This window comes from Podarcis gaigeae (assembly GCF_964106915.1).
Source record: "Podarcis gaigeae genome assembly, chromosome: 4".
Lineage (NCBI taxonomy): Eukaryota > Metazoa > Chordata > Lepidosauria > Squamata > Lacertidae > Podarcis > Podarcis gaigeae.
This window is the reverse complement of record NC_139677.1, coordinates 48,735,533-48,763,442: the sequence shown is the minus strand read 5'-3', so window position 1 is coordinate 48,763,442 and position 27,910 is coordinate 48,735,533. Positions and strand designations below refer to the sequence as shown.

The 27,910-nt window shown below is 41.7% G+C and overlaps 2 protein-coding genes across 5 annotated transcripts in view; both read left to right on the top strand.

Moving 5' to 3' along the window:
- RPGR (retinitis pigmentosa GTPase regulator) overlaps positions 1-17,017 on the top strand; it is a 35,401-nt gene extending 18,384 nt beyond the window's left edge. The window contains exons 14-18 of one of the 2 annotated variants that reach the window (XM_083734246.1): positions 6,439-6,687; positions 7,430-7,678; positions 9,106-9,145; positions 14,136-14,233; positions 16,504-17,017. In XM_083734246.1, coding sequence (XP_083590372.1) covers positions 6,439-6,687; positions 7,430-7,678; positions 9,106-9,145; positions 14,136-14,233; positions 16,504-16,722 — 855 coding nt within the window. In that variant the 3' untranslated portion in view covers positions 16,723-17,017. Of the gene's footprint in view, positions 1-6,438; positions 6,688-7,429; positions 7,679-9,105; positions 9,146-10,056; positions 10,166-14,135; positions 14,234-16,503 lie in introns of those variants that run through there. The other variant, XM_083734247.1, reaches the window with a different exon arrangement.
- A 1,062-nt stretch (positions 17,018-18,079) lies between these two features.
- SRPX (sushi repeat containing protein X-linked) overlaps positions 18,080-27,910 on the top strand; it is a 76,023-nt gene continuing 66,192 nt past the window's right edge. Inside the window, exon 1 of one of the 3 annotated variants that reach the window (XM_083734489.1) lies at positions 18,080-18,795. In XM_083734489.1, coding sequence (XP_083590615.1) covers positions 18,723-18,795 — 73 coding nt within the window. In that variant the 5' untranslated portion in view covers positions 18,080-18,722. The remainder of the gene's footprint in view (positions 18,796-27,910) is intronic. The other 2 variants (XR_014563107.1, XM_083734490.1) reach the window with 2 other exon arrangements.

Here is a 27,910-nt window from a genome sequence, read left to right as displayed (position 1 = left end):
CAGCAAATTATAAAACCACAGTAAAACATCATGCGCTCTGTAATAACTATCATCCTATCTCAAATAACTAGTACCACACATCTAACAAGAGATGACATTGACTTGTGTAAATCAGCACTTACTATATTTTTCCGCCTATAAGACGCCCCCATGTATAAGACCCCCCCCCATTTTTGAGGACTCAATTTTAAGAAAATGAGGGGAGATGGCCCAAAGTTGTTGAGCTTCTCCCCCCCCCCCCACGCAGCTGTGGGCAGCTGTTTCCTGCTCACAGTGGCATCAGGGGAAGTTGCGCTCCCACCAGCCACAGCTCCCCCCCCCCAGCTGTGGGCAGGAAACACTTCCTAGATCATTTCCCACTCACTGCGGCATCGGGGGAAGTTGCGCTCCCACCAACCAGCTGGCTGGCAGGTGCGCTGCTTCTCCCCCCCCCCCCCCATGCCACTATCCATGTATTGGACGACCCCAGTTTTTTTACACAATTTTTGAGTCAAAAAAGCCTCGTCTAATACACAGAAAAATACGGCACTAGCATACTGTGGTTATTACAGAGAGGAGGAAGGACTAAGACCTGGATCGTTTGTGTTTAGTTAGGAGGAAGAGATTTAAAATTATGTCCATTCAGTTTCAGCGTTAGACACATTAGTAGACATTTTCCTGAGGTTTCTTTTGTACAACTTTATTTGTACATCTTTATCCCCCCCCCCCCAAAAAAAAAAAAGTTTTGGTCCTTCTTTTGTTTAATTGGATTAGATAAATACACAAATAAAATCTGTGTCAAAATTTAATCATGTCCTTGCAGTAGTAAACTAGTGCCTATGATTCTGTTCTCAGCTGCCTTGTCCTTCCATAGTCATAATCCCATACACCTCGGGAGTCGAACGGAATCTGTTCCGGAAGTCTGTTCAACTTCCAAAACATTTGACTTCCAAAGCCTGGCTTCTGATTGGCTGCAGGAAGCTCCTGCAGCCAATCAGAAGCCGTGGAAGCCACATCGGACGTTCGGCTTCCAAAAAGAATGTTAGAAAACTGGAACACTCACTTCTGGTTTTTGATCTTTTGGAAGCCGAAATGAACAAGTTCCGGGGCATTCAAGAATCAAGGTACGACTGTACTAATAGTGCATAATGATTTGGTGACATCATCACAAGCTTCTGCAGTGTTTACAAAGGCTGCAGCCTCTGTGCAACTCACATAATCATAGAATTGTGGAGTTGGAAGGGATAATAATGATAATAATAATAATAATAATTTATTATTTATACCCCGCCCATCTGGCTGGGCCTCCCCAGCCACTCTGGGCGGCTTCCAAAAGAATATTAAAATACTATGATACATCAAACATTAAAAGCATCCCTAAACAGGGCTGCCTTCAGATGTCTTCTAAAAGTCTGGTAGTTGTTGTTCTCTTTGACATCTGGTGGGAGGGTGTTCCACAGGGAGGGATGCCAAGGATCATCTAGTCTAACCTCCTGCAGGGCAGCAATCCTGCCCACAGCCATCCCCAGGTGGGCTTCAACCACCAGCCTTCTGGTTGAGAGCAAGATGCACTGACCCATTGTGCCACTCACAGTACTTTGGCTTGAAATGTGGGTTAAATTACTGAATTACTTGGAGGTTTGCAGACTGGTTCTATCCTGTAAAATCTGCTGAAAAAGTCAAGAGGGATTGACTTGTCCCATGTTTAAAAAGGGGAGGCATATAAAATGGTCCTTAGCCCTCATTTTGACACTTTACAGTTAAATGAAAGTTAATGTTAGTACTGATTTTGTTGATCCAGGACTCCATAGTCTACAAAGAGAGATATTGAGCAAAAGGCTGAGTTGTTGTCATCCCCAACCATATCTTTCTAACTCAGTATCAGGCTCCAGAAACCCCCTTTTCTCTCTCAAACGCTCTTTGTCTCTTTTGATTGAATTCTTATTTCTGAATTCATTGGCAAAGGGTCAAAATAGAGCAACATGAAAAGAATGGAAGGTAAAGTATATTATTAATTAAAATGTTTAGTAAACAAGCCTGAAGGAAAAAGTAGATATTTTTCATTCCACTTGGCAACATCCTGACTGTGGAGGAGAACCAAATGTGTTACTGGTATTCTGAAGAATAGGCTGGGATTTGTTTATTTAAGTCTTAAGTGTTTGTATAAGTAAGCACAGTGGAGTTCAGTATCGAAATATATCTGGCTAACTGACGTTGATTGGGCTCATATTCAGAATTAAAGTGATTGTAACTTCCCTCTTCAATGTTTCAGTAGTTGTAGGGGGTGGTGAAAACAACATGGTTTTATCTGGAAAAGATGCTGCATTGGAAGATGCTAAAGTATAATTAATTCTTCTTCCCTTGTATATTAGAAATGGAAAGAGAAGGTAAAATGTACAGAAGCTCATAAACAAACTGCACGAGCTTGTAAACAATCTGAAAATAGATAGCTGCAAGATCAATATCTAGCTCTCTTGGCTTTCATTCTGTTTTTATTGTAGAAAAGAAGTCAGTTCCTATAGACATGTTTCATATTCCAGAATTGGGACTTAGCAGTAGGACTACTGTGATCAAGTATGTGAGTGTGCATGTAGGGGAAACAGGGATTGCCTATGATGCAATGGGTCAGTGCGTCTGGCTGTTAACCAGAAGGTTGGTGACTCATGCACAAACATCTGTGGACGGGATTCCTGCATTGAAGGGGGTTGCACTAGATGATCCTCAGAGTCCCTTCCAGTGCTATGATTCTGATAATTTCTTTTTGGGAAAAATTAAATTAAACATCACAAGCTGAAAAAGCAGCTTGGGTTTCTATAGAGACAACTTCTGAAAATACAACTTTCAGAAAACACATGGGGTCATGTAGATGGTTTTTAATCTCTTATTTATCACAAGTCTACAGTGCCTCTTAACACAAATGTTTCCAAGGTGGCTTACATACAGTAAAACAATATGGAGCAATTCAAAAGTAAAAGCATAACTTTAGTTGAATGGTTCACATGTGCACCTTTGGATCTTTAAAGAATAAGGGGCAAGAATAAGGAGATAAAACTTCTGTTGAAGGATGAACATACTGAATTCCTTGACGCATATCTGCTGAATCTGGTTTAAGCGGCTACTCTGGCAAAATGCAGAGAGACTGTGATCTTAATCTGAATTGCATAAAAGGGTCAGAGATCCTATTCCATGATTTTAAACAGGATAAATAGGCAAAATCTTACTTTTCTCAAAGAATAGCAACTGGGACAAAATGTGTCCATAATTCCTTTTAAAAGCTGCATTTATATTTATAGCAGGCTATTTTAGGGAACAAACATGTCTAGTTTGCTTTCTGGTCTTACTTACCACTGAGTATAAATCTTAAGTATAAATCTTCCTGGATTGAAAACTTGAGCTACTTTCTATTTTCATCAGGAATGTTAAACTGCTATGGATTCTAGGCAGCATTCCTCTGCCTTGCCTTCCAAAATTCAGACAGTTAAAGTAAATGGATCTTCTGGTTTGTTTTTTAACACAGCAGATTGTAATTCTTTGGCAAATATGTCTGTCATAGAATCATAGAATTGTAGAGTTGGAAGGGACCCCAAGGGTCATCTAGTCCAGCCCCCTGCAATGCAGGAATTTCATCTGCATGATCATTTACGTTATGAACAGATGTAGAGCATCTAATTCACTTGCTACTAATTGCCTTGAACACCATTTGGTGAAAAGGTAGGCTATAAATTTAACCAATAAACAAAACCATCGAAATTCTTGAGCTCCTTCTGGCTGCGCTCATTCTGTTGCAGGAGGGGGACCCTCAAAGGCACCAGCTGCCTTTGGCAGCAGCAGAAGCGTCTTTGGCCCCTCCCTGTCAGCCGTGGATTTCAAGGAAGAAGACAGAAAATGCAGGTGTTTTTTTCTGCCCCAAAGTGCAGACGAGGCACACTTAGCAGGGTTTTATGACTAACCGCCACCCCTGGGGGAGGAGACCCACCACATTTCCCATTGCAGGACTGTGACACCACAGGGCGATCGCTGTCTAGCACATCTGGGTGGCCACTCTGCCCAGCTCCGACAAGAAAAACAACAACAAATAAAACGTGATCCCCTCCCCGGAAAAAACGAAAAATGGCCAGGCTTGCTGCGGCTGCTTCACCGCTCCCCCCCCCTGCCTCCTCCCTCTCCCTGACCCCCCGCCCCGGCCAAGGGAAGTGACCTCTTGTCACTTCCACCAGGGCTCAGCCTCCTCCAGAAAAATTAAAAGCAAAAATCAAACCCTGAAGAAATGGGGGGGGGGGGGACAGAAAACTGAAGGGGGGGAATGGGTTGCCATACATCCCAGAAATTTCTGGCATCTCTTAAAATTCAACACACACCCACACCCCAATGCCATTTTAGGCATTCGATTTCCATACATGTCCGGAATTTTCCAGACTTATGGCAAGCCTATGGTTGGCCAAAGGGAACTGCTGTGAATAGAACAGCAAGCAAAGATCTGGCTTCATTGGAATGTGGGAAGTTGCTTATATCAAGTCAGACCATTAGTCCATAAACTAGTTTAGTAATATTTCAGGGGGGAGGGTCCGTGGAGAGATCCCATAAAACAGTGGAAATGAGGGAGGGAAATGCTTGGAAGAAGTTCTGGGTGGTTTTTTTAGCAACTTCAGGTGTATGAGGTGGACATAAAGAGGAGATCTCTACTTTTCAGGAACTGGCACACCAGAAGGTAATTTAGCATCTTTAGACTAAGGGCTTGTTCACATTTGAGCTTTATTTAATTGTTAATCTACTTTTTCCACATTCGAATTAGACTGGAGTAGTCCAACCCCACACATATGGGGAGCAAATTTCCATTCATACCAATAGGCATTCCCTTTTGTATTTGTCTATGCCTTCAAATTTGTTGGTTCTGTTGCACCAATTGAGTGCGGATAAGGCATGCACGCAGATCGTTGCAAGCACACCTTGTGCTTTCTTTTAAAATCCCTGCTTGGTAAGTGTGCAAAAGCACATAACCAGTTCTAAATTTGCTTCTGCAGTTTTCTGGTTTTGTGCAGATATGAGGGATAACAAAATAATAATTCCTTAGGGAGTGCATGGGAAATAGTTATGAGCACAGCTGGAAAAGTAATGAAAGCATTGAGGAAGTAATGGGCATGGAAAGGCGAATAGCAGAAAATGACAATGGATCCACCCCCAAAAGAACATCAAAACAAACAATCTGTGTCCCCAAGTGGAGCCTGATTTCCCCACTCTATCAGATTATCCCCAGTAAACCCAAATTTATAGAGGAGAAGCTTCTAGATTGGGGTTCGATGTCATTGTCATGTTGACTACACATACTAAATGGGAATGGAAATGCTCTAGTGTGGACATGCCCACAGTGTACCGTGTGTGCTAGAAATCTCTGTATGTATTTCCTGTTTTGTGCATTTTTTCCACATCCTTTCCCTATCTTGTATAAAACATGATATGGTTGCTTAGCATTGGGTGTGACTGTATTTTAAAATACATTGACTTCTGACTCCTGATTGACAATCACAGCATCCCTTTGGAACAGGTTTTCTTTATACATCAGGTATCTCGAACAAACTGTGTCTATTCCGTAGGTAACTATGATTGACAATGAAAAATATTCATATCAAATTTAGTGTATTAGCTAAATACTGGAGAGTTCAAAAATTGCAATTAGAGGTAGTTACGGTATCTAAAATACCCAACATAAAAGCATTGCCCATGTTTCTTGAAAATAATTACCATGGCAACATACAATTGCTTGGATAAAAATTAACTCTGCACATGCAAACTGAGCCATCTTATTAGCTTGTTCATATAGTACTACTTTATTAATATACAGAATAGTATATTAGCTTAGCGAAAACCTCAGTTTTATCAAATACAATTCTAGATTTAAATATCAACACACATTTTAGATGAGATATATATTTTACATTTAATTAAATTTCAGCATGATAACACCAAGCATACAAACAAGTGTTACAAAGAATGAGTGTCCTTATTTCATAAAGGGTTACACAGTTCTTATATGCAAAAATATAAAGCAAAAAAATAACAAAACAAAAAACCTTTAACAGGAGAATCCCACCTAATTGATAAATGTGGGACTGGTGGTCCATTTCCATCTCCTTGATGGTTAACATACATGAGATTTTCGAAACATGCTGTAGCATCTGTATTATAGTGTGAGGAAGAATGCATATGAAAATGTTATAGTCTCTATTTTTAATATAATAGGAACATTTATTTCCACTGAAATTCATGGACATTGTGATGTTGCCTCTGCTTTGGACTTCGTTTCATTCAACTTGTTACACCTACAAAATGGATTATTAATGCAAAGCCTGTTGAGTGCTTTCTTTGCAAGTTTTCATATATCGTTTATATGGGGTTATCAAACCTTTATTTATTCTGCCAAACCTAAGCTTAAAAAAATACCTGTCTTCAATGACACCATAGGATCAAAAATCATCTGATGAGGAAGAGAGTGATGGTGGTGAGAATCATGACAATGAAGAAGAAGAAAAAGAGGAAGAGGAGGAAAAAGAAGAAGAGGAGGAGGAGGAGGTTGAGGAAATAGTGAAGGAAGAGGTTGAAGAACAAGATACAGCGAAACACGATAATGATCAAGCACCTGAAAATGAGCAACAGAACAGCAAATTATTTGAGAGTGAGAAAAAGAACCAGACAGCTACAGAAACGATAAAGGTAAATCATTTATTCATGTTCAGGGTTAAACTTACTGGGGATATCATGGTTCATCTCCTGTTATCTATCTAAATTGCAGTAGAAACCTGGTCAGCAGCAGTGGGGCTTAATGGAGCATCGTAGCTTCTGTTGCATTCTCAGCACTGCAGCTCACACCAGTCAGGGCAGGGAGGAAAATAGCTATGCAGTACCAGCTCCTAGCTGGTGCAGTGAAGGCAACCTAGATTAGGATCATTGACATCAGGTGACAACAGCAGGGATGACTTAAGATACAGTAGATTCTGTGGTAGCCCAGCTCTGCCCTCCTCCACCTGCAGGTGCCCCATTTCAGGGTTTGTTGCTGGGAGCTTCTTTTGGTGCTGTCATTTGAGCAGGCCCTCATCAGCAGAACCAGGCAGGCCTGAGCACAGGGACATCTCCACCTCATTCAAACTCACTCCCACATGATGGACTGGGAGTTGGACTTGCGTACACATCATACTTTTAAATCACATTCAAAACATACTGTCCCTAGTCTAAAGAATAACGGGAACAGCAATTTACTCCTCCCAGCACTCTTAATAATCCCAGGATACTTTTTTTGGCAGGGGATGAAGATATGCTTTCAGTGTGCTTTGAAGGTATAGTGTATATGAAGCTTTGGATTGCTTTAATATTATATAATATTAACCAGAAAATTGTTTTGCAATGTGTATCTCCTGCATGTGTTCAGAGCCGTAAAATGTATTCACTTATTTCACAGGTTCAAAAATCATCCGACGAGGAGGAGACTAATGATAACGAAGAAGAAGAAGAAGAAGAAGAAGAAGAAGAAGAAGAAGAAGAAGAAGAAGAAGAAGAAGAAGAAGAAGAAGAAGAAATGGACAAGAAAAAGGGGCAGGAACCAGTTGCAGTGGAACATAATGATGATCCATCACCTGAAAATGCGGGACAGAGCAGTAAATCATGTGAGATTGAGGAAACAAATCAGATGACTACAGAAACTATAAAGGTGAAACAATTTTGTTCACTTTCAGTTTTGTACCTTTCTCAAGATCCCATTATCCCCTGTACTGTTAGTCATGTCAAAATTCAGCCATAGATTGGTTCTAATGTATATTCAAGGAAAGAAGCTGACTTAAATCACAAAGAAACAAATTGAAGAGCTCTATTGTGGATTCTGTTCATTTTTCTGTGTTTGAAGTGCTTGCAGTCTAAAATTCAACATGCCAAACAAGGAAGAATGGGAGGCAGGGACATAGTATGTTTCAGTTAAGTGGACTTAGGCTGGGTTACAGACTAAAATACAATAGGGCATGGGAACCTTGGAAGTTTTGAGGAGGGATTTGAAGGAAGGCAGAGAGATGGCATTAAATCAGTGTTCATGGCAGGCAGGTCTAGGCATACAGGAAAGCAAAAGAGAAAGGCAAAGTCTTCTGAGGGAGACAGGAGACCTTTGAACAATGGAAGATGAGGGAACTGGAGGAGTGAAGCTCACAAGTAGGGTTGTGTTGGAAATATAATAGGAGAGAAGTAAGCTGGGGCAAGACTATAAAGCACAGGTGGGGATCAAAGTCAGTGGGCAGGCCTGATACTGCCCTCCCTCACCACCTCCCAACCATTTTGATGGAACCTCCCAGCCTTCAATCACCTGATGTCTCAGTGGTATCAGGTGACCCAAAGTAATTTTTTTCTTTGTGGGCACAGCTCAGTCCTTGCCTGCAGAGGACCATCTTTTGCATTTCCATATTGAATTCAAAGCCAGTGTTGCAAAGGAATCTTGCAGCAAGTCCCGATACCACTGGATCACTCCATAGCACAGCCAGTCCCACCAGGGCTTGCTGTCACCACCTATCAGCTGATTGGCACTAACAGCAAGCCTCATTTACAAAGGAAAGGCACTTTAAAGCTGTCAGTTGTAACTTGACACGACATCAGGTGTGGGGTGGATGAGCATGGTTTGGGAAAACAGGCTCACAGACCAAACTGGGACCCATGCAGGGCTTTGATGTAGAGAGGACTTTGTAGGTAAGGCAAGGAAACTGTGTTTGCATTACTTTCAGTTTTTTTAAAAAAATTCATCATATGCTGCAATATCGGTACTTTTTCAGACACGTTTTTGCTGTAGCAATGAACCCATATTTCTTCTTTCTTTCTTTCTTTCTTTCTTTCTTTCTTTCTTTCTTTCTTTCTTCCTCCCTCCCTCCCTCCCTCCCTCCCTCCAACTAAATGATGGTTGTTATTTGAAAATAAGGGAGATAGTTTGATTTTCTTTTAAATAATGTATTGACTTAGGAGATTTTCATCCTCCCCTTCGTCATTCTTGACCCCAGAGTGGGTGTATTCCTTTGGGGCTTCTCCTTTTTTTTAAAGTACTCTCAATTAAGTATTCTTTTTTTAACCACTTTTTAAAACAATATTATATATATGTATTTTTAGAAAGAAGAGGCATGTACAGAAGAAGACCCAGCTAAGCAAGGTAGGAACAAATGTGCCAATCAGCTTTCAACATTTAACTTTTACCTGTTTGCTTCTAGAAACATTGCATAATGTTTACTTCAAACAAGAGCTGTGTTTTGTTTCCTAAGGAAGTCATAGCTCTTCAAGCATCAATAATTGTTTGCATCAACCTTTTCTATCAAGGGCTTATATGCAGACTAATTGTCTGCTCTAGTTCTTAGGAGAAAGTGGTTGCAGTCTTAAGTTCACATAATAAGAATTAAGTTCCATTGGACTTGGTGGGATTTGCTTCTGAATAAACCTGCATAGGGTTGCACTGTGTATCCATTCTGATAAAGAGACAGCAGTTAGCTAAATTATCAGTTTTGTTGGCCTTCTGAAAATCTTTGTCATAATCTAGTTTAGTTTAGTTTTTTTTAAAAAGTAATAATCTAGGCATCTAAATAGAATCTAAAAATGTGCTTTTTGCTTAGCAGCATTGTTATTTGTATATAAATCAATCCATGGGATTGCTTGCTAAATACAACCCAGTTTTTGTTACAAGTTAGCACACTAATTTAACTACCAGCATCAGGTCATAATTGACACCAAGTATTTCCAACACATTTTGGGACACAAGAAGATAAGAATCCTGGCCACTGAAGATACTACCTGTCCTCCTGATTCTAATGTAGACATGATACAGGTTGGCAGATTGACAGGCAAAAACACTCACCGGGGTTAAACCATTGTGGGAACCCTCACTCACCCTGCCTTGTACTTCAAGTGTATTTGCCTGGCTGGAGTATGCCCTTGAACTCTCATAATGCCTCGTGCTTGGAGGGTAGAGAGGGGTGTGTGAGTTTGTGAGTGTAGAAACTAGCGTACGGTAGATTCTTACACAAGAACACCTTCTTTCATTCATCTGGTGCAATATTTTATCCTTTCTAGAATTCACTGCATAGACAGTTGCTAGGAGGGAGTGGTGCTGATTGCTTCCAGACTATTTTACATGTGTGTCTTCCCTGCTTTGTATTAATTGATGTAATTCTCTCTGTGTTGACTGGTTTTAATGAGCCATTTGCTTTAGCTCGTCTTCCTTTCACCAACCTGCCCAAATGATAAATTGATATCATGGATGAATTAAGGATAGCCCTTGCTGGGTGGAATTGTCAGATTTGTTTTTTCCTAGGTGGTCACTAATATAGTCTTAATTTTACAGTTTACTACAGAAGAGTTATGTGCCCCTTTGTCCTTGCCACGCTGTCATTGTGGTTTGTGTCAGCTAGAAAAGAACTGAACCCTGCCAGTTTTAAAAGGAGAGACAAAACATTGTTAATGCCAATTTGTATTAACTGCATAGAGTTCTAAGCCTTTTTCAGGAAACTTTCAGCAAATATAGCAAGCTGTGTTAGATCTTGTTTCAGCCTGCATTGTTGTAATTTTTCAAATGGAAAAGAGCAGGATACTAGAAGTTTCCTTGTGATTGTTTTACCTATTTCTAAGTATGAAAAAAATGTATTGCTATCTGCTTTTCATCATGCAAGTAAAAACAAAGATTCAAATAAACTTATAATTCCTGAGGGTGGGGAGAAAAAAGAGAATCATTGAGTTTATATTCCAGCTAACTTTCAGGAACTTCTTGTCAAATATTTTTTAGTGCATTTGTCCTTGGTTGAATACCAAATAAGCACCAAACACCAAATAATACATTAAAGTCCTGATCCTGCATGAATTGCTGAGTTTTATAGTTCCCATACAGGCTGAAACTTTAAGATCTGAGCTGCATAACGATAGGGCTTGTTTTTTAGAGATCCTTTAAATGTCAGTTTGCAGAGCCAACTCAATTACAATTGTCTCTTAAGTGGTACACAAGAAATAAAATATGGGAAAGATAAACAGTTGGTTAAACCTATAAAACCAGATGTCAATTAAATGCTTGTTATAATAATAAAAAAGGTCTTCTGTAGTCCCTGGAAGTTCAACAAGTGATCTGATCACAAGTGGAAGGGAATTCCACAGAATTGAGCCCACTACTCATCATCCTGGAAAAAAGTGACTAGTGAGGTACTGCAGGGTTCTATCCTGGTCCCATTGTTGTTCAATGACTGTATAAATAACTTGCCTGAAGTTATTGAGGGCATGCTTACCAAATTTGCAGATGACATAAGACTGGGAGGGTTGGCCAATGCCACAGAAGATTCAAGATGACCTTAACAGATTGGAGAAGTGGGCCCAAACTAACAAAATGAATTCAAATAAGGAGAAATGTATGGTTCTACACTTAGTCAGGAAGAACCAGCTGCACCAATATAAGATGGGGGACATCTGGCTTGCCAGTAGTACAGTACAGTGGTGCCCCGCAAGACGAACGCCTCGCAAGACGAAAAACCTGCTAGACGAAAGGGTTTTCCGTTTTGGAGGCGCTTCACAAAACGAATTTCCCTATGGGGTTGCTTCACAAGACGAAAAAATCCTGCGTCCCCCCGGCGTTTTTTTTTTTTGCTTTTTTCGCCCTTTTCCTAAGCCGCTAAGCCGCTTATCAGCTGTTCTGCTGATAAGCCGCTTAACAGCTGATCGCTGGAAGCCGCTTGACAGCTCTAGCACTAATCCGCTAAGCTGTCAATGGGCTTGCTTCGCAAGACGAAAAAACCGCTAGACGAAGAGAATCGCGGAACGAATTCTTTTTGTCTAGCGAGGCACCACTGTACATGCGAAAAAGGATCCAGGGGTCTTGGTAGACCATAAGCAGCAGCAAAAAAATCTAATGCTATTCTAGGCTGCATCTACCGAAATATAGTATCCAGATCAAGGGAAGTCATAGTACCACTCTATTCTGCCTTGGTCAGACCACACCTGGAGTACTGTGTCCAGTTCTGGGTGCCGCAATTTAAGGAGACTATTGACAAGCTGGAATGTATGCAGAGCATAGTGATCAAAATGTTCACGTATCTGGAAACCAAGCCTTATGAAGCATGAATGAGGGAGTCTGGTATGTTTGGGGTTGTAAAGAGGAGACTGATAGGAGGTATCATGTTGTTGTTGTTTGATTGTTTAGTTGTGTCCGACTCTTCGGGACCCCATGGACCAGAGCACGCCAGGCACTCCTGTCTTCCACTGCCTCCTGCAGTTTGGTCAAACTCATGCTGGTAGCTTCGAGAACACTGTCCAACCACCTCGTCCTCTGTCATCCCCTTCTCCTTGTGCCCTCCATCTTTCCCAACATCAGGGTCTTTTTCAGGGAGTCTTCTCTTCTCATGAGGTGGCCAAAGTATTGGAGCCTCAGCTTCATGATCTGTCCTTCCAGTGAGCACTCAGGGCTGATTTCCTTAAGAATGGAGAGGTTTGATCTTCTTGCTGTCCATGGGACTCTCAAGAGTCTCCTCCAACACCATAATTCAAAAGCATCAATTCTTCGGCGATCAGCCTTCTTTATGGATGTATCATAGCCATCTTCAATTATCTAAAGGACTGTCACATGGAAGATGGAGCAAGCTTGTTTTCTCATTTGTTTGTTTGTTTGTTTTGTATACCACTCTTCATTTGTTGATCTCAGGGCGGTTCACAACATAGAAATACAATATAAGAACAGAAAATACATAATAAAAACAAGAATAAAAAACCCCCACAAGCCAATAAACTCCCCTTCTACAAGAAAGGAGATTCTGACTAATCGTCAGGAAGACCTTTCTGACAGTAAGAGCTGTTCTACAGTGGACAGATTCCCACAAGAGGCTGTGGACTCCCCTTCTTTTGAGGTTTTTAAGCAAAGGTTTTATGGCCACCATTCATGTATGCTTTAGTTGAGATTCCTGCTGGGGGTTGGACTAGTTGACCCTCAAGGTTCCTTCCAATTCTACAATTCTATGTTTCGTATGGGAAAAAATAATCTACTGCAATCAGGGCTAAAATTGTCTTGTGGGGGGACAAAACCTCCTCAGTCTCTGGTGATCTGAATGTCTGTTTTCTGTCCATGTTCACAGTCTTCCCAATATCAACCTGTCTACCTTGTCACGAATAGGTCAGGCCCACCCTGTGATATACATGAAAGGAAGTAAATAGCTTCAGACCTAACAATCCCACCTCAATAAACTACAGCTTAATAAACTGCAGCTGAGTGTCATGTCCACCCACTCCCAGTTTTCTCTCCCCTCTCACACTAGTTTTGGCGTGTTTTATTTTTGGTATAAGATCTATGATATGGAACTGGGATGAGCTGCAGTATATTGAATTAGACCATTCATCTGTCACACTCACTGTTGTCTACATTGATTGGCAGTGGCTATCTGGGGTTTCCAACAGGATTTCCCCAGCTCTTTCGGGAGATGCCATGGAATGAACCTGGGATCTGTTGTGTCTTTATTCTATTTATAGACTGCCCTTTGTCTAAAACCACAGGGTGGTTTTATAGCACACTAAAACAAAACAATATACTTAAACTAATTAAACCACAATACATCAAAGCAGGCCATGGAGCAGCCATTACAACAAACTCAGCCCCCAGGAACACAGCAATGGAAGATCCGAAGGCCTGGGTGAATAATGAAGTGTGTGTTCTGCCACTCTGCTATGGTAACTCAGTTGCGCATCAAAAGAGAGGGGGGGATTTTTCTGCTATGTGGAGATACTCTTAGTAGCACAGAACATTCCTCTGTTCCAATGCAGCTCAGATATCTTAGGGAACCTTATGGGATGGGTCATGTTTGTTGTTTTCGTGCTTTGATGGAGAATACCCTGCCTTCTGTTGCCTGTAAGATTTTTAGACAAAACAATTTACATGCCCACCAACATTATACTCATTCTTCTGTTATAAGTGTCTGGATCCCAATGAGAACAACAACTAAGAATAGATATGAGTCAAATAAAACTAAAATTCTTGAGGTTTGGCTGTCTAGTTTTAGCTTTACTGAATATCCCATTAAATGCCTCCATGTTTAAGATGAATGGCTCATGACTTTAAGGTTGTATTAGCTGAATTAGTCAGAAGTGGGACTTTGAAAATGGCGGCTAATTTGTTGGGTTCTTTTCAGACTGTGAAAGTGCAGTGGCTTGCGTCACAAACAATTCTTCAGGAGCAATCGCAGACGGTGGCGAGGACAAGACAAAACTACCGCAGAAGGCAAAAAGGGTAAAAAAGGATTTTTTTTTACATGTCATCCTGGATAACTTGACCTCCAACAGAAGGAAAAGTGTTAAACCTGACAAGCACCTGAAACCATGTTTAGAACTTTCCTTCCTATTCATTGGGCCTTAAGGGTACCCCTGACCGTTAGGTAGCGCCGGATGACTCTGGGGTTGCGCGCTCATCTCACTCTATAGGCCAAGGGAGCCGGCGTTTGTCCGCAGACAGCTTCTGGGTCATGTGGCCAGGATGACTAAGCTGCTTCTGGTGAACCAGAGCAGCGCACGGAAACACCGTTTACTTTCCTGCCGGAGCGGTACCTATTTATCTACTTGCACGTGCTTTCGAACTGCTAGGTGGGCAGGAGCTAGGACCAAGCAACGGGAGCCCAGCCCACCGCGGGGATTCAAACCGCTGACCTTCTGATTGGCAAGCCCTAGGCTCTGTGGTTTAGACCACAGTGCCACCCGCGCCCCATTCATTGGGCCTTATTCCCAAGTAAATGACTATAGGTTTGCAACCTTGATGAATACTAATCGTTGTACACAGTGCAGTAGGGCATACAATCTGCAGGATACTTGGTGAGCAAATAGTGAAGATGGGGAAGGATCAGTAATGGCTCTGGATAGATGCATTTGGGGTGCAGATATTAAAATAGGGTTTTAATGGAAACAAATTAGCATCTTCCCAAGAAATAACAAAGTACTTTTTCTCAAGGTTATCATGGTTTTTTACCCTCTTGAATGTACCTGGGCATTCCGAAACCTAGCAAAATGTAAAACAAGACAGTTTTCTTCAAAACTGATATTTTCTGAAGGATGGGAGAGGCAGCCTTATTTTGACTACAGTGACAAATAAACATATAAAATCATTTATGCCCATTAAACTCTTGTTTTTAAACAAGGCAGAATGGATTTTTTGTGTGTCTATGTACTTTATCAATTTCTGATACATGACAATTATGGATAATCGTAATGGCAGTCAAGCTTCCAGTTGGGTTACTTATGCATAACTCAGTGCTATTTCCAAGTATGTATGTTTAGAACAGGGATACTGGTTTGTAGTCTTTCTGGGAAGGAAAACTGTGGCTTCTGTGTTCAGTGCCTAGCACTACGTTGCTACTAAATATCAAACCACAGTACTGTAGTCTAATTTGGAGTGTTTCTATACATTGAGCTAATTGTTCATTTTTTGAGCTAATCTGAATTTCTAACCTGTTGATTATATAAAGTTGCTAGCCTTTTTTTTTTTTTTTACTACATTCTCTTAACGAAGAGCCAATTCAAACATGCAGAAATAGCATGTGGCAGAACACTCTAAAGTTTAGACTATGTAACTTCAGGCTGCAGGTGGAGGGTTTTTGAATGCTCTTTCTTTAAAAAAAAAGATGGCACATTGAAAAATCAGGTCAAGAACCAAGGTTTGAACATAGTCTCAGATGTGCTAATTTGTTATGTGTGGAGGAAGGGAGATTAATGAAGGAACATCGAAAAGATGTATTCATCATCCAGTAGTCAAAATTAGTACTTATGGGAAAGTCTGCACCATATTTGCATACCTTAAGAAGTTGAAAGTATTGTGTAGCTTGGTTGTATGATCTGTGAATTGTCAAGATGCTTTGCCCTTGTATGAAACTTTAGATGGTTCAAATCCAAGTTTCTTGCAAGTATGTGTTCTCAGGATGGGAGTTAATCACCGTTTCTCCCTTGGAAAATGATGGGCACAGCTTATTTAGATAAGATAAATTTGCAACCAAGAGTTGAATTAGTTGTTCAGTCTGAAAGCAGCAAATGTTTCTGTTGACATATCCCCATTTATTTTTGAGCATAATCTTTTGCAGTCTACTTGGATGTTGTAAACAAACATCTGTTATCAATTATCATAGTTGCATAATGCTTTGTTGTTTGTGTTACAATAATTCATTAGGAATGTTTCTTCTTCATCCTGCTTCTATTGGCAATAGTCCTAGCACAGTTAACTGGTTTAAGATTGCAGTACTGTATTATGCTTTCTGCAAGACTTACTTGGAAGTAAGCCCTGCTTAACTCAGTGGAACTTAAATTCAGAAAAAACATTTATCAAGATGCAGATATTTGAGTCAAACTTGCAATCATCTCTCTAGATATAAACATTTTGTTTCATATTATGTCCAGATAAGTAAAAAGTTGTGCATGCAGACTCCTTTTTCTGCCTTAAAAGAATTGTCAAACATACTCAATAGTTTTCAAAATAGTTAATAATTGTATGTGGGTTTTGTTTTTCTATGTGTGTTTTAGTTTTCTTTTTTTAAACGAAAGACTTCAAAGCAGAAGAATGCACTCAGCTGTGATGAAAACAAACTTGAAAAGCTTCCTCACAGTGAGCACGAAACTGGCAATCAAGGAGACTTACCTAAAGAGAAGAGTAAAGATGAAAATCAGAACCATGCTGAAGAAAATCAAAAGGAGGCACCACATCAGGCCAAAAAGACGTCCTCTACCTGTGTAATACTTTGATGCTTAAATTTATAAAGCTTGCATAAATGTGGTGTCATAAATGGCAGCTTGCAAGCAGATACTGCAATTTATACTTGAAAATGATAATGGCAGATATATAATGATCATATTGATGGATTTTTTTGTAAAATTAGCATGTTTCAACTGATTTGCATTGATTTTGGACCAACTTCCTAGTATTTATTTGTATTAATATTTTTAGTTACTGCAACAAAGATGAGTATCACAGTCTTACTGAAATGTTGTGGCCTTAACTCTGTGTTTTAATAAAAAATATATATTTTTGTACTTCAAAGGTTAGGTTGAGGTATTTTACTGGTTTTTTAAAATAAATTTATCATTTGAATCTACAAGTATAAATTCACATTGCAGTTGATTCAGGAAGATAGCCAGAAGAATACTTGTTAAGCTACTTATTCTTTGAGATGAAGATGTTAAAAACTGTAAATAGTTTAGGACCAGGATACTTGAAGAACTACTGCCTGTTCCTAGAAGTTATCAGGAGATGCCCTGTTTTGTGTTAATCAGGTAAAAGCACTGTGGTGCCCTGTCCTGGAAGATTTCTTTGGTCTCTTACCCAATGGAAATCAGTGTCAAGCTGATTTTTTTGTTTGTTCTAGTTGGATGTTTGCTGAATCAGCAGGAGGTTTGAATGTCAAATTCTTGGCTCTCCTTTTTCTCCTGGTGATCTGAATATGCATTGTAATATCTGCCAACTTGGTGTTATTTTTATTCATACTTTTGTTTTATATCTGTTTTATCATTGTTTATGGTTTGTGAGCAGCCTTTAGTGCCTCATACAGAGGGAGAAAAGTGTTGTTTTAAAACCAAGTGTTTCCAATAAATAAGAACAGGCAATTTAGAGAACACTCCGCTCTCAAGAGGCTTACAATCTAAAAGCCAACTGGGGAAATGGAGAGAGGGAGAGATGAAGGTCTGCAAGATTTCATTACATGAACTTAAAGATCAGTTAATTGGGAATTAGGATCAAGTGGACAAGGCATGCTGAAAAAAATGAGTTTTGAGGAATGATTTTAAGGAAGATAGGTGTCACCATTGATGCAATTGTCAATGCATGTACAATGCATTTTCTTTCCCGAAAACCCAGCATTTTGCTCCTACAGTGGCTGACCAGATATGTCTGGGAAGCCCACGCGGAGGTCACTTTGCCTCTCTTACTCCCCACTGACTGGAACTGATGCAACTTTTATGTCCTTGTTGAGAAAACCAAACTGGCTTAAATCCTAGGCAGTGTTCTCCGTCCCTGCATCGGAGTAGGAAGAGTTGCTAAGGCTCCGCTCCCCGTGAGTGGCGGCCGGATACCGCTCTACTTGTGTCGGCCTAGGGGTAACGCTGGAAGAAGTCCCGCCACACACCAAAAGCTCCTTGGCGGCGGGCATGTCTGGGAAGGCCTCAAGCATTTCAGAGGCAGTCATCCTTTTTGTCTGGCGCGTGAGACCATCGTGGTCTGGATTACAAGTAGGGCTGACGGAGGGAGGGGGAAACCCAAGGCGGGTTCGCCGAAAAGGCGGCCTTGAGCAAAGCAGCAGGCGGCTGGGCGTGCTTGACCCCTTCCAAACTCCTGCTTCTCCCCCACCATAAATGAACTGATTCTGCAAACGGCCCGTGGAGGGAAAATACATTTCGAAACCGCAATGGGTGAAATTATTTTTTTAAAAAACTGGCGGAATCCCAGTTTAAAAAATTCCAGAGTTGATTCGGGAGCGTTGCACGAGCGCTGCTGCTAGGAAGGCGCCCCTCGGGGCCACCTCAGCCTCCCTCGGCGCTGCTTTGCAGCTGAGCTCGGCGTCCTGTGGAGAGAGGAGGAGGAGGGAGGCTGTGGTGAAGTTTCAGCGGGAAGAGGCTGCGGAGGGAGGAGCTTGCAAGGGGAGCCCCTCTGCCTGCTCGCCGCCCCTCCCCGAGCCGCCCGCTTGCTCCCGGCTCTCGCGTCGGCCGGCAGCTTGCAGTGGGAGCCGAAGGGGCGCCAGGGCGAGGGCAACATGCGGAGCCCCTCCGTCTGCTTGGCTGCTCTCCTGCTGGCGGTGGGCGCGCGCTTCAGCCTCGCGTACCAAGGTAAGGGGGCTCAGGAGAGGGGGCGGAAACCGAGGAGGGGGGCGGCGGGGATGCATTCGGGACCGCGCGGGGAAGGCGGCGCCTCCGAGTCCGCGCAAGGCGCCTTCGAGGAAAGAGACGCCGCCGCCGCCGCCGCCGCTTAGTCTTCGGCTGCAGCAACCTGGCCGAAAGTTACGCCCAAGGTGGGAAAGCGGCGGCCGACCCTTGTGAGGGACGCCCCGAAATAAGAATATAGTGTCTCGTCGTGTGGGTTTGCAATTCTTTTGCATGAGAATTTCCTTTCAGAAACAGAGCTTCTAGTAGTCTTGGGGCGTCAGTTGTTGAAGGCTGCTTGGGAGGGGGGGGGGAGACTTTAAAAGTCTGCGCGGGTTGACTCCCCAGCCGGTGCTAATCTTTCGGGCCAAAGCAGAGGCAGCGGCGGTCTCGTCCACGTAAGTGTTCCACACAAACCTGATAACTTGTAAACGCACCTAACACCTGTGTGTAATTAAGAGTTGGCTGCAGTCTTATTCTGCGCGTGAATGGACCGAGTTATGTGGTTCGTACGTGTATAGGAATAATGAATGGCTGGCAAACGCTTCAGTTAGCCTTGTCTCCACCACTACATACAAAGTACTGGCACACAGTTTAAATGTGATGCCTGGCATGGAAATAGTACCAGAGCCCCTTACAGGTGGCATCACATCAAAGTCAAGTTGCTGTGCCTGCCTGAGAAGTGTTCTCACACTGGCATGGCATACTCCCCCATGGACCTGAAGACCCAGTTTAGACTTCCTGCTCACACGGATCATCTGCAGTATATATTTTTAAAAGATTGTCTGATGTCATGTACAGTTGATTATAGTGCGGTGCTGATAACATCAAGGTTAAAGGTTCAATCCTGTCATGTACATTTGGTTATAGTGCGGTGCTGATAACACCAAGGTTACAGGTTCAATCCTGGTAAGGGACAGCTTCATATTCCTGCAGTGCTCATGGTTGGGATACATTGAGCCTCGGGGTCCCTTGCAACTGTGATTCTATGATATTAGCCAGGTCATACCAAAAACTGAATCCTGTGTGTGGTAGTGAGTGCCTGGAGGCGGTTGGAGGATGGATGGCGGCTAACAGATTGAGGTTGAATCCTGACAAGACAGAAGTACTGTTTTTGGGGGACAGGAGGCGGGCAGGTGTGGAGGATTCCCTGGTCCTGAATGGGGTAACTGTGCCCCTGAAGGACCAGGTGCGCAGCCTGGGAGTCATTTTGGACTCACAGCTGTCCATGGAGGCGCAGGTTAACTCTGTGTCCAGGGCAGCTGTCTACCAGCTCCACCTGGTACGCAGGCTAAGACCCTACCTCCCCGTGGACTGTCTCGCCAGAGTGGTGCATGCTCTAGTTATCTCACGCTTGGACTACTGCAACGCGCTCTACGTGGGGCTACCTTTGAAGGTGACCCGGAAACTGCAATTAATCCAGAATGCGGCAGCTAGACTGGTGACTGGGAGTGGCCGCCGGGACCACATAACACCGGTTCTGAGAGATCTGCATTGGCTCCCAGTACGTTTCCGAGCACGATTCAAAGTGTTGGTGCTGACCTTTAAAGCCCTAAACGGCCTCGGTCCTGTATACCTGAAGGAGTGTCTCCACCCCCATCGTTCAGCCCGGACACTGAGATCCAGCGCCGAGGGCCTTCTGGCGGTTCCCTCATTGTGAGAAGTGAGGCTACAGGGAACCAGACAGAGGGCCTTCTCGGTGGTGGCGCCCGCCCTGTGGAACGCCCTCCCATCAGATGTCAAAGAGATAAATAATTACCTGACATTCAGAAGACATCTTAAGGCAGCCCTGTTCAGGGAAGTTTTTAATATGTAATGCTGTACTGTTTTTAACACTGATTGGAAGCCGCCCAGAGTGGCTGGGGAAACTCAGCCAGATGGGCGGGGTATAAATAGTAAATTATTATTATTATTATTATTATTATTATTATTATTATTATTATAGTAAATGCATGCAACAAGCTCACCATGGTTCGAGTGCCAAAATATAGCTGTTTTCTGTGGCTCTGTGAATAAAACCTGATCATTAGCCTTTAGTCAGGATAGTTTCAGCTTGCTGATCCTGCCTGCTAAAGGCAGGGTCCTTTCGGCTAGATGTTCTTGTCTGGTTTGTTAACTGGATTATAGGCTATGTTCAAATCCCTGTCAAGTGACAGCCTCCCTGTGTGGCCCAGGGAAAGTCTTCAGCCTCAGTTCTGTAAAATGGGAATTCTACTGATTTACCTCACAGGGCAAAAATAAACTATATATTTTTAAAAGCAAAACATCAAAGAAAACCATAAGCATTGATGATGCAAGAAGGAGCAAGATAAAACTATAAAATGCTTTTCTTGTTAAAAGTGCTAATTAGAGTATATTAGGTCCTTTGATCATGATGGGTTGTGGGTACCCAATGTACTATATTTGGCTTTCTACTAGTCTACCCAAGGGGGCTTCTGCTTATGTTTAAATGTATGTTGGTTGTTGACATAGGACTATGCTGAATAATCTCATGAACAAGTTAGTTTGTTGCCATCTCTCTTTCTGGAATATGTGTATATACTGTATGAGGAGGACCCTAGCACTTTTCACTAGTGTTGGACACTGTTGAGAATTGGCTGTTTTTAATGGCAATACAGTGCTGGGAGAGGCTGGCAAGATGACACAGGTCTTCTAATTTCCAGGAGCATAGTATTATGTGTTTTACACATGAATGCAAAATAATAGTTTTACACCCCCCTTTTAATTATGTTGTATTTGTAGATAGGCATTTTTATTGTATGTTCATTAGCCGCTGGGAAAAATGCATTTGTTTTATTTATTTTACGATATAATCTCCATATCAGTGCAGTTTATAGCTTATGAAAAATGTAAAACAGTGGCCAATAAAACAGCACCATATATACACAATAATACAATAGCCTAAAACACCTATGCACAGCAGTTAAGATGCAGTCATGTTTTATCATCCAATTGCTTGCTGCAATAAAAAAGTATTTATAAGAGCATAACTGGGAAGGAGAGTGCCGCAGCATGGTCACAAAAGACCATATTGTGTTCCTTCTTTTCATCAATCAAATGTTAGATAAAGATGGGATTTGGAGCAATGCTCCCTATGGTGTAGGGAAGCTTCCATGGGAGAAGATGCTTCTTGAGGTAGTCTGGCCCAGGTTAGTTTATGGCTTTCAAGGCTAGAACCAGCACCTTGAATTGCTCCAACAAGCTGAAAGCTAATAAAGTTCTTTAGATACCAGTGTTGTGTGCTTCCATTTGCTTATTCTTGGTAACAAGTAGACTTATGAGTTCTGAACTAAGCTAACTGAAGTTTGCAAACGGTCTTCAAGGGCAGCACCAAACAGAGCACCTTCCATAGGGTGGCGATTTCCGTGGATAGCTCACCATTCTGTAGCACTGGCCTCAGCTGGCATATCAAACTGAGGGAGTGAAAAGCACTGTTGCCTTTGGTTCCAGGAGGAAAAGCCAGGTTGAGGAGTATGTTCAACCTGCTCATCTTATGATTCAGAGAAAGTGCAAGTCCATTTAACCATAAAGGGAATCACAAACTTGCAAACTAATCAGACTCAACTTGATAGTGCTATCTCATCTAGATTGAACTTTGGTTTGCTCACTCTCATCAATTGATGATTGCTAATCCCAGGCAGCCATTTATGACAGGGAGAACCTGTGGCCCTCCAGATGTTGTTGGGCTCCAATTCTCATCATCTCTGTTCACTGGCCGTGCTGGCTGACCAGGCTCCCCATACTTATTCTGTGACTTTTAGCACCTCATCTGGTTTTGTCAAAACAGGATAAATAAAGCATAGTGTCATTCGCATACTGGTGACACTTCCTTCCAAACCTCTTAATGACTTCTTTGAGCAGTTTGATGTGCCTTCCCATTTGGCAAACACATTTACTCTAATTTATTAGCATGGAAATCTGCACGCTTCCCCTTTCCGTTTTCAAGACAGAAAGGATATTTGTTCAAGGTAAAACCATGGGTTTGGGTTTTGTTTTTTTTAATTCTGAGACTGGTTTAAAATATCTGCTTCTGAGGATGATTTTAAATGAATAAGAGCATTATTTGTCATTTGCCAAAAAGTTGCTAATTTTTCCTGCCACCACTTAGGTTTTGCCTTAAGTTCATTTGTGGAATTTTGTCAATTACTGTTTCTATGCATAAACGTAAAGGTACCCCTGACCATTAGGTCCAGTTGCAGATGACTCTGGCGTTGCGGCGTTCATCTCGCTCTACAGGCTGAGGAGCTGGTGTTTGTCCTCAGACAGCTGGGTCATGTGGCCAGCATAACTAAGCCGCTTCTGGCAAAACCAGAGCAGCACACGGAAATGCCATTTACCTTCCCACCAGAGCGGGACCTATTTATCTACTTGCACTTGATATGCTTTCGAACTGCAGGAGCTGGGACCAAGCAACGAGAGCTCACCCCATTGCAGGGATTTGAACTGCCGACCTTCTGCTCAGCAAGCCCTAGGCTCTGTGGTTTAAACCATAGTGTCTGCTAAATTGCCTTGTGTAGGGGCACTTGAGCACGCATTGGGTGATTAGAACAAAATCTTCTTGTGGTGGGAAAAGAGTGACAATGTGACTCCAGGGACCACTGTCATTTTACTGATATTTACTTTACTTCCAAATCCAAGAGTTCCAAATGCTTTAAGAAGAAACCCAATGCCAAATGTGTGTGAGATTGTGCAATTTTGAAGTTAAGTGCATGCAACCCCCGTCCCTTAAAAAAGTTGTTGAGCATGCTTAATGGATGAGCATTGCATCATTTGGGCCTTCAAGCATACTTTGCATAAATAACAGTTGTCCACTGGGGGTCATAAAGTTAGTGAATTGTGTTTGTAATCAAGGATTGAATTTATTTGTGTTGGTGCAATTCAGCTAACATTGCCAATGCAAAAATGCTGGAAGACAGATTTGCACTGTTTCATAACTGAACCTATTTATTTATTTAAATTTATGTTCTATCCCTTCCAGAGATCTAAACACAATACATAGTATTTGATACAATGATTGTTAACCTAACATTCAATAAAGTTCTGTCTGACTAAATTGTATTTACTTATAACTGACAGATCACTGTACTGTATACAAATGGATACTTTTTTGCTACATGAAGTTGCTGTCTTCAGAGTTTGGCTTTCTGGAAAAGGTTATTGAAAAAAATCCAGCAGAAACACTAGAACTCTGTTGCCCTTGGCTGTTCCCTAGTATTATTAAGGTCCACTTTTTGCAGTCTAAAAAGCTGCTATTCTGGTGTTCAAACTACCTTCTCCAAACTTCTAAATGTTGGGACCAGCAATGGAATAGAAACAATTGCCTTCTCTGGCCAAGGGCAGTTCACCTTGGCAATATTGCAGCTGCCCTGTTCCATATATTAAAAGTGCACCCCTTTTCTGTTCTCCAAAAAGCAGCTCAGGCATTCTTTCCATATTGCTGTGATATCATTCATCTACTCACTTAGGAGTAATTGCTAATTGTCTTGAACAAACAGATGTGACTAGTCGTATCTCTGAGAAACAGTGAAGCATACACAGAGTTTTGTGCGATTATTGAGCTAATTTGGTCAATCAAGAAAACCACTGATTCTGAGAATTGGTATAGCTCCTGCATAGTGTCAACTAGCTTGTGATTTGTGGGAGTTGGGCTTGTGTGTGTGTGTGTGTGTGTGTGTGTGTGTGTGTGTGTATCCACTAACCTAAATCTGAGGTTGGCTTCTGCTGAGCCTTCAACTCTTTCCCCTATCCCATGCCTCATCTGAAGGCTTTGTTTTCTACAGGGGTAGAGGGCTTGACTTTTTAGTGTGTCATCGCTCATTTAGAAGTAACTTATCCTATACACGCTTATTGAACTTAGGGGGAGTTTTGAATAGACACTCTGTTAACTCGATGTACATTGTCAATGCAACTGTTGTTGCTGCATGTCTTTCTTAAGCTAAAGTGGAAAAAGCTTGTTGGGGATCACTACAGAAATAGCTCCAGGCCCCAAAGAGCATATGGTGGGAAAAAGAAGTTCCCTTTCTTGTGTCATGTAAGATTAGTGCTGTTGATGGTGAGATTGCTATACAATTTATGCCATGAGGTGGAATGTGATGCTAAATTTGCTTCAGTTCCTCGATTTGAATTGCATCAGCTGAAGTTCACTTCAAATGGCAAAGCACCAAGTTTGCAGAACTCCAACATGTGTTGAACAGCACATGTGTAACTGCCATTGCCAGTCAGCTAGCTCTGTTTTGATCTTGCTGAGTTTTGAAGTTTTTTTTGTTCCTTTTATAGTGAAAATCACACACATGGTTCACATAACTGGAATTCTCAAATTACTGTGTGCTCAATCTTTTGTACCATCAGTGAGCTTGGGTTTTTGTTGGATATGCCTTTTTAAAGTTGGAAGTGGTCCTATGTCAGAAAATACTACATCTGAGCCCAATTCCTATAAATTCTACTGGTCCCATATTAACCTTCAAATTATCCTCAAATACTCTACAAGGATACTTGTTGCTACTTAGGCAAACATTAGTAATACATTTGTTGCTCTTTGGGTGATCTTTTGTTGTTTTTGTTTACTAGAAAATTTCTAAAACTTGAAACGTTGGTACTTTCAGTAGTCCGTTTATGTAGATTAAATAAATAATGACTCATAGTGACGGTCCATGCATTTTGGGGATGAAAGCTCCATACCCATTTACCTGTGAGCAATCTCAATTGAACTGAGTGAGATTTGCTTCTGAGTAAACATGTATATAGCACTGTTAGGCCTGTTAAATATCACCATATTCAAAACCTTCCAGTTGCCCAAATAGCTACTTAGAAAATGACACTGCTGCCAAATTAGGTCAAATTTATGGTGACCTTATCTTCTGTTTTGATAACCATGACCAACTCTGGGATTTCATGTTTCTCATGTGTCAACACACCTTTTCCCACCTTAACAGCTTGGTTACTAAGACCAATACCTTATAAATGGAATGGTTTACAAAGATTCACTATGAAATTTAGTATGAAATTTAGTACTCAAAGCTTGCTTTGCAATAGAAATGGTTTATGTGAATTTGTTGGCCATCGTTTAGAAGTTTGAGGTTTTTTTTTGTTTTTAAGGGATGGTGAAATTATTTTATTCAACCAGAATGCATAACTGCGTTCTAGTTTAGGAAGAAGGTATGTCTTCTTTATAGGAAAGTACGTTAGGGAGGAAGAACAATGCTTATTTAACTCCTCTCTTGGGCTCATTTTGGGGGTTAATTACTGGAAAGAACCACTGAAACACACAACTTCAGAGCAACATTGCAGTTCTGTATACTGTTTTATGTATTTTTTCCACACTTCATCAGTTGTACTGAGGGATTTACTGAAAAGCCTGGCAAAACTTTGGCCAGTGTGGTATGGCAGAGCATGAGTTACTGTTAGTCAGCCTGTCTCTTCTCTCACTTACCACAAAGGTTTACCTTCCTGGGAACTGTGGTTCAGGCTGGCAGTTCTGAGATGCAATTTGTCCATCTTTTTGCCACTGACTTTCCAATTCTGATGAGAAATTGTCTTCTGTGTCAGAACTAGGTTCAAAATATAAGACTTCTTTGGAAATGAGACACTAGGCTCTGAGCTCCAAATTATGTTGCAGAGAGAGAGAGAGTTGACTTTTCAAAATGTATTTTAGGAGTGCTTTACACTTTTCCTTTACAGATATCTGAAGTAGTGTGGCGGTTAAGACTGTGAGGGGAGCAAGGACATCCTCTGTTTAAGGCTCACCTAAGCTATGATGCAAACAAGAAAATGTTCACACAGCTTAGTCAAACTATGGAACTCATTACCCCAGGAGGCAGTGATGGTCACCAACTAGCATGGCTTCAAAAGAAGATGAGACAAATTCATGGAGGAGAGGGCAATCAATGGCTACAAGCCATGTTGGCTGTGCTCTGCCTCTACAGTAGTACTTCCAAATAACAATTGCTACAAACCACAGGAGGGGTGATTCTTCTTGTGCTCATGTTCTGCCCCCTAGTTTCCCGCAGGCATCTTGCTAGCCACTGTGAGAACAGTATGATGAGTCCTTTCGCCCGATCCTGCAGGCTGTTTTTATATTCCTAAGTCTCGTTCCACTTCAAAGCTAACCATTTTATTATGGTATGAGCTATGGACTAGAATCCATCAGATGGTATGAAGTGGTCTTCTAAATAGCAGGTATCTATGTAGATGGGTATAAAGGGGGAAATACACAGAATAAGATGAGAGGGGAAATGAAATACAAAAAAGGACAGACTGACAATTATAGTAAAGGTTAAACAATTGTGCTGTTATGCATGCCCACTGCTGAGCAATTATATATAAACCTTGGGCCAAGCTATCAGCTTATTCTTAGGTAGGACCAGGTTGGGTGTTTAGTCGTGTCCGACTCTTCGTGACCCCATGGACCAGAGCACGCCAGGCACTCCTGTCTTTACTGCCTCCTGCAGTTGGGTCAAACTCATGCTGGTAGCTTCAAGAACACTATCCAGCCATCTCGTCCTGTGTCGTCCCCTTCTCCTTGTGCCCTCCATCTTTCCCAACATCAGGGTCTTTTCCAGGGAGTCTTCTCTTCTCATGAGGTGGCCAAAGTATTGGAGCCTCAGCTTCACGATCTGTCCTTCCAGTGAGCAATCAGGGCTGATTTCCTTAAGAATGGATAGGGTTGATCTTCTTGCAGTCCATGGGATTCTCAAGAGTCTCCTCCAGCACCATAATTCAAAAGCATCAATTCTTCGGCGATCAGCCTTCTTTATGGTCCAGCTCTCACTTCCATACATCACTACTGGGAAAACCATAGCTTTTACTATACGGACCTTTGTTGGCAAGTTGATGTCTCTACTTTTTAAGATGCTGTTTAGGTTTGTCATTGCTTTTCTCCCAAGAAGCAGGCGTCTTTTAATTTTGTGATCTGCAGTGATCATGGAGCCCAAGAAAGTAAAATCTCTCACTGCCTCCATTTCTTCCCCTTCTATTTGCCAGGAGGTGATGGGACCAGTGGCCATAATCTTTTTTTGATGTTGAGTTTCAGACCATATTTTCCGCTCTCCTCTTTCACCCTCAATAAAAGGTTAGGTTAGAGTAC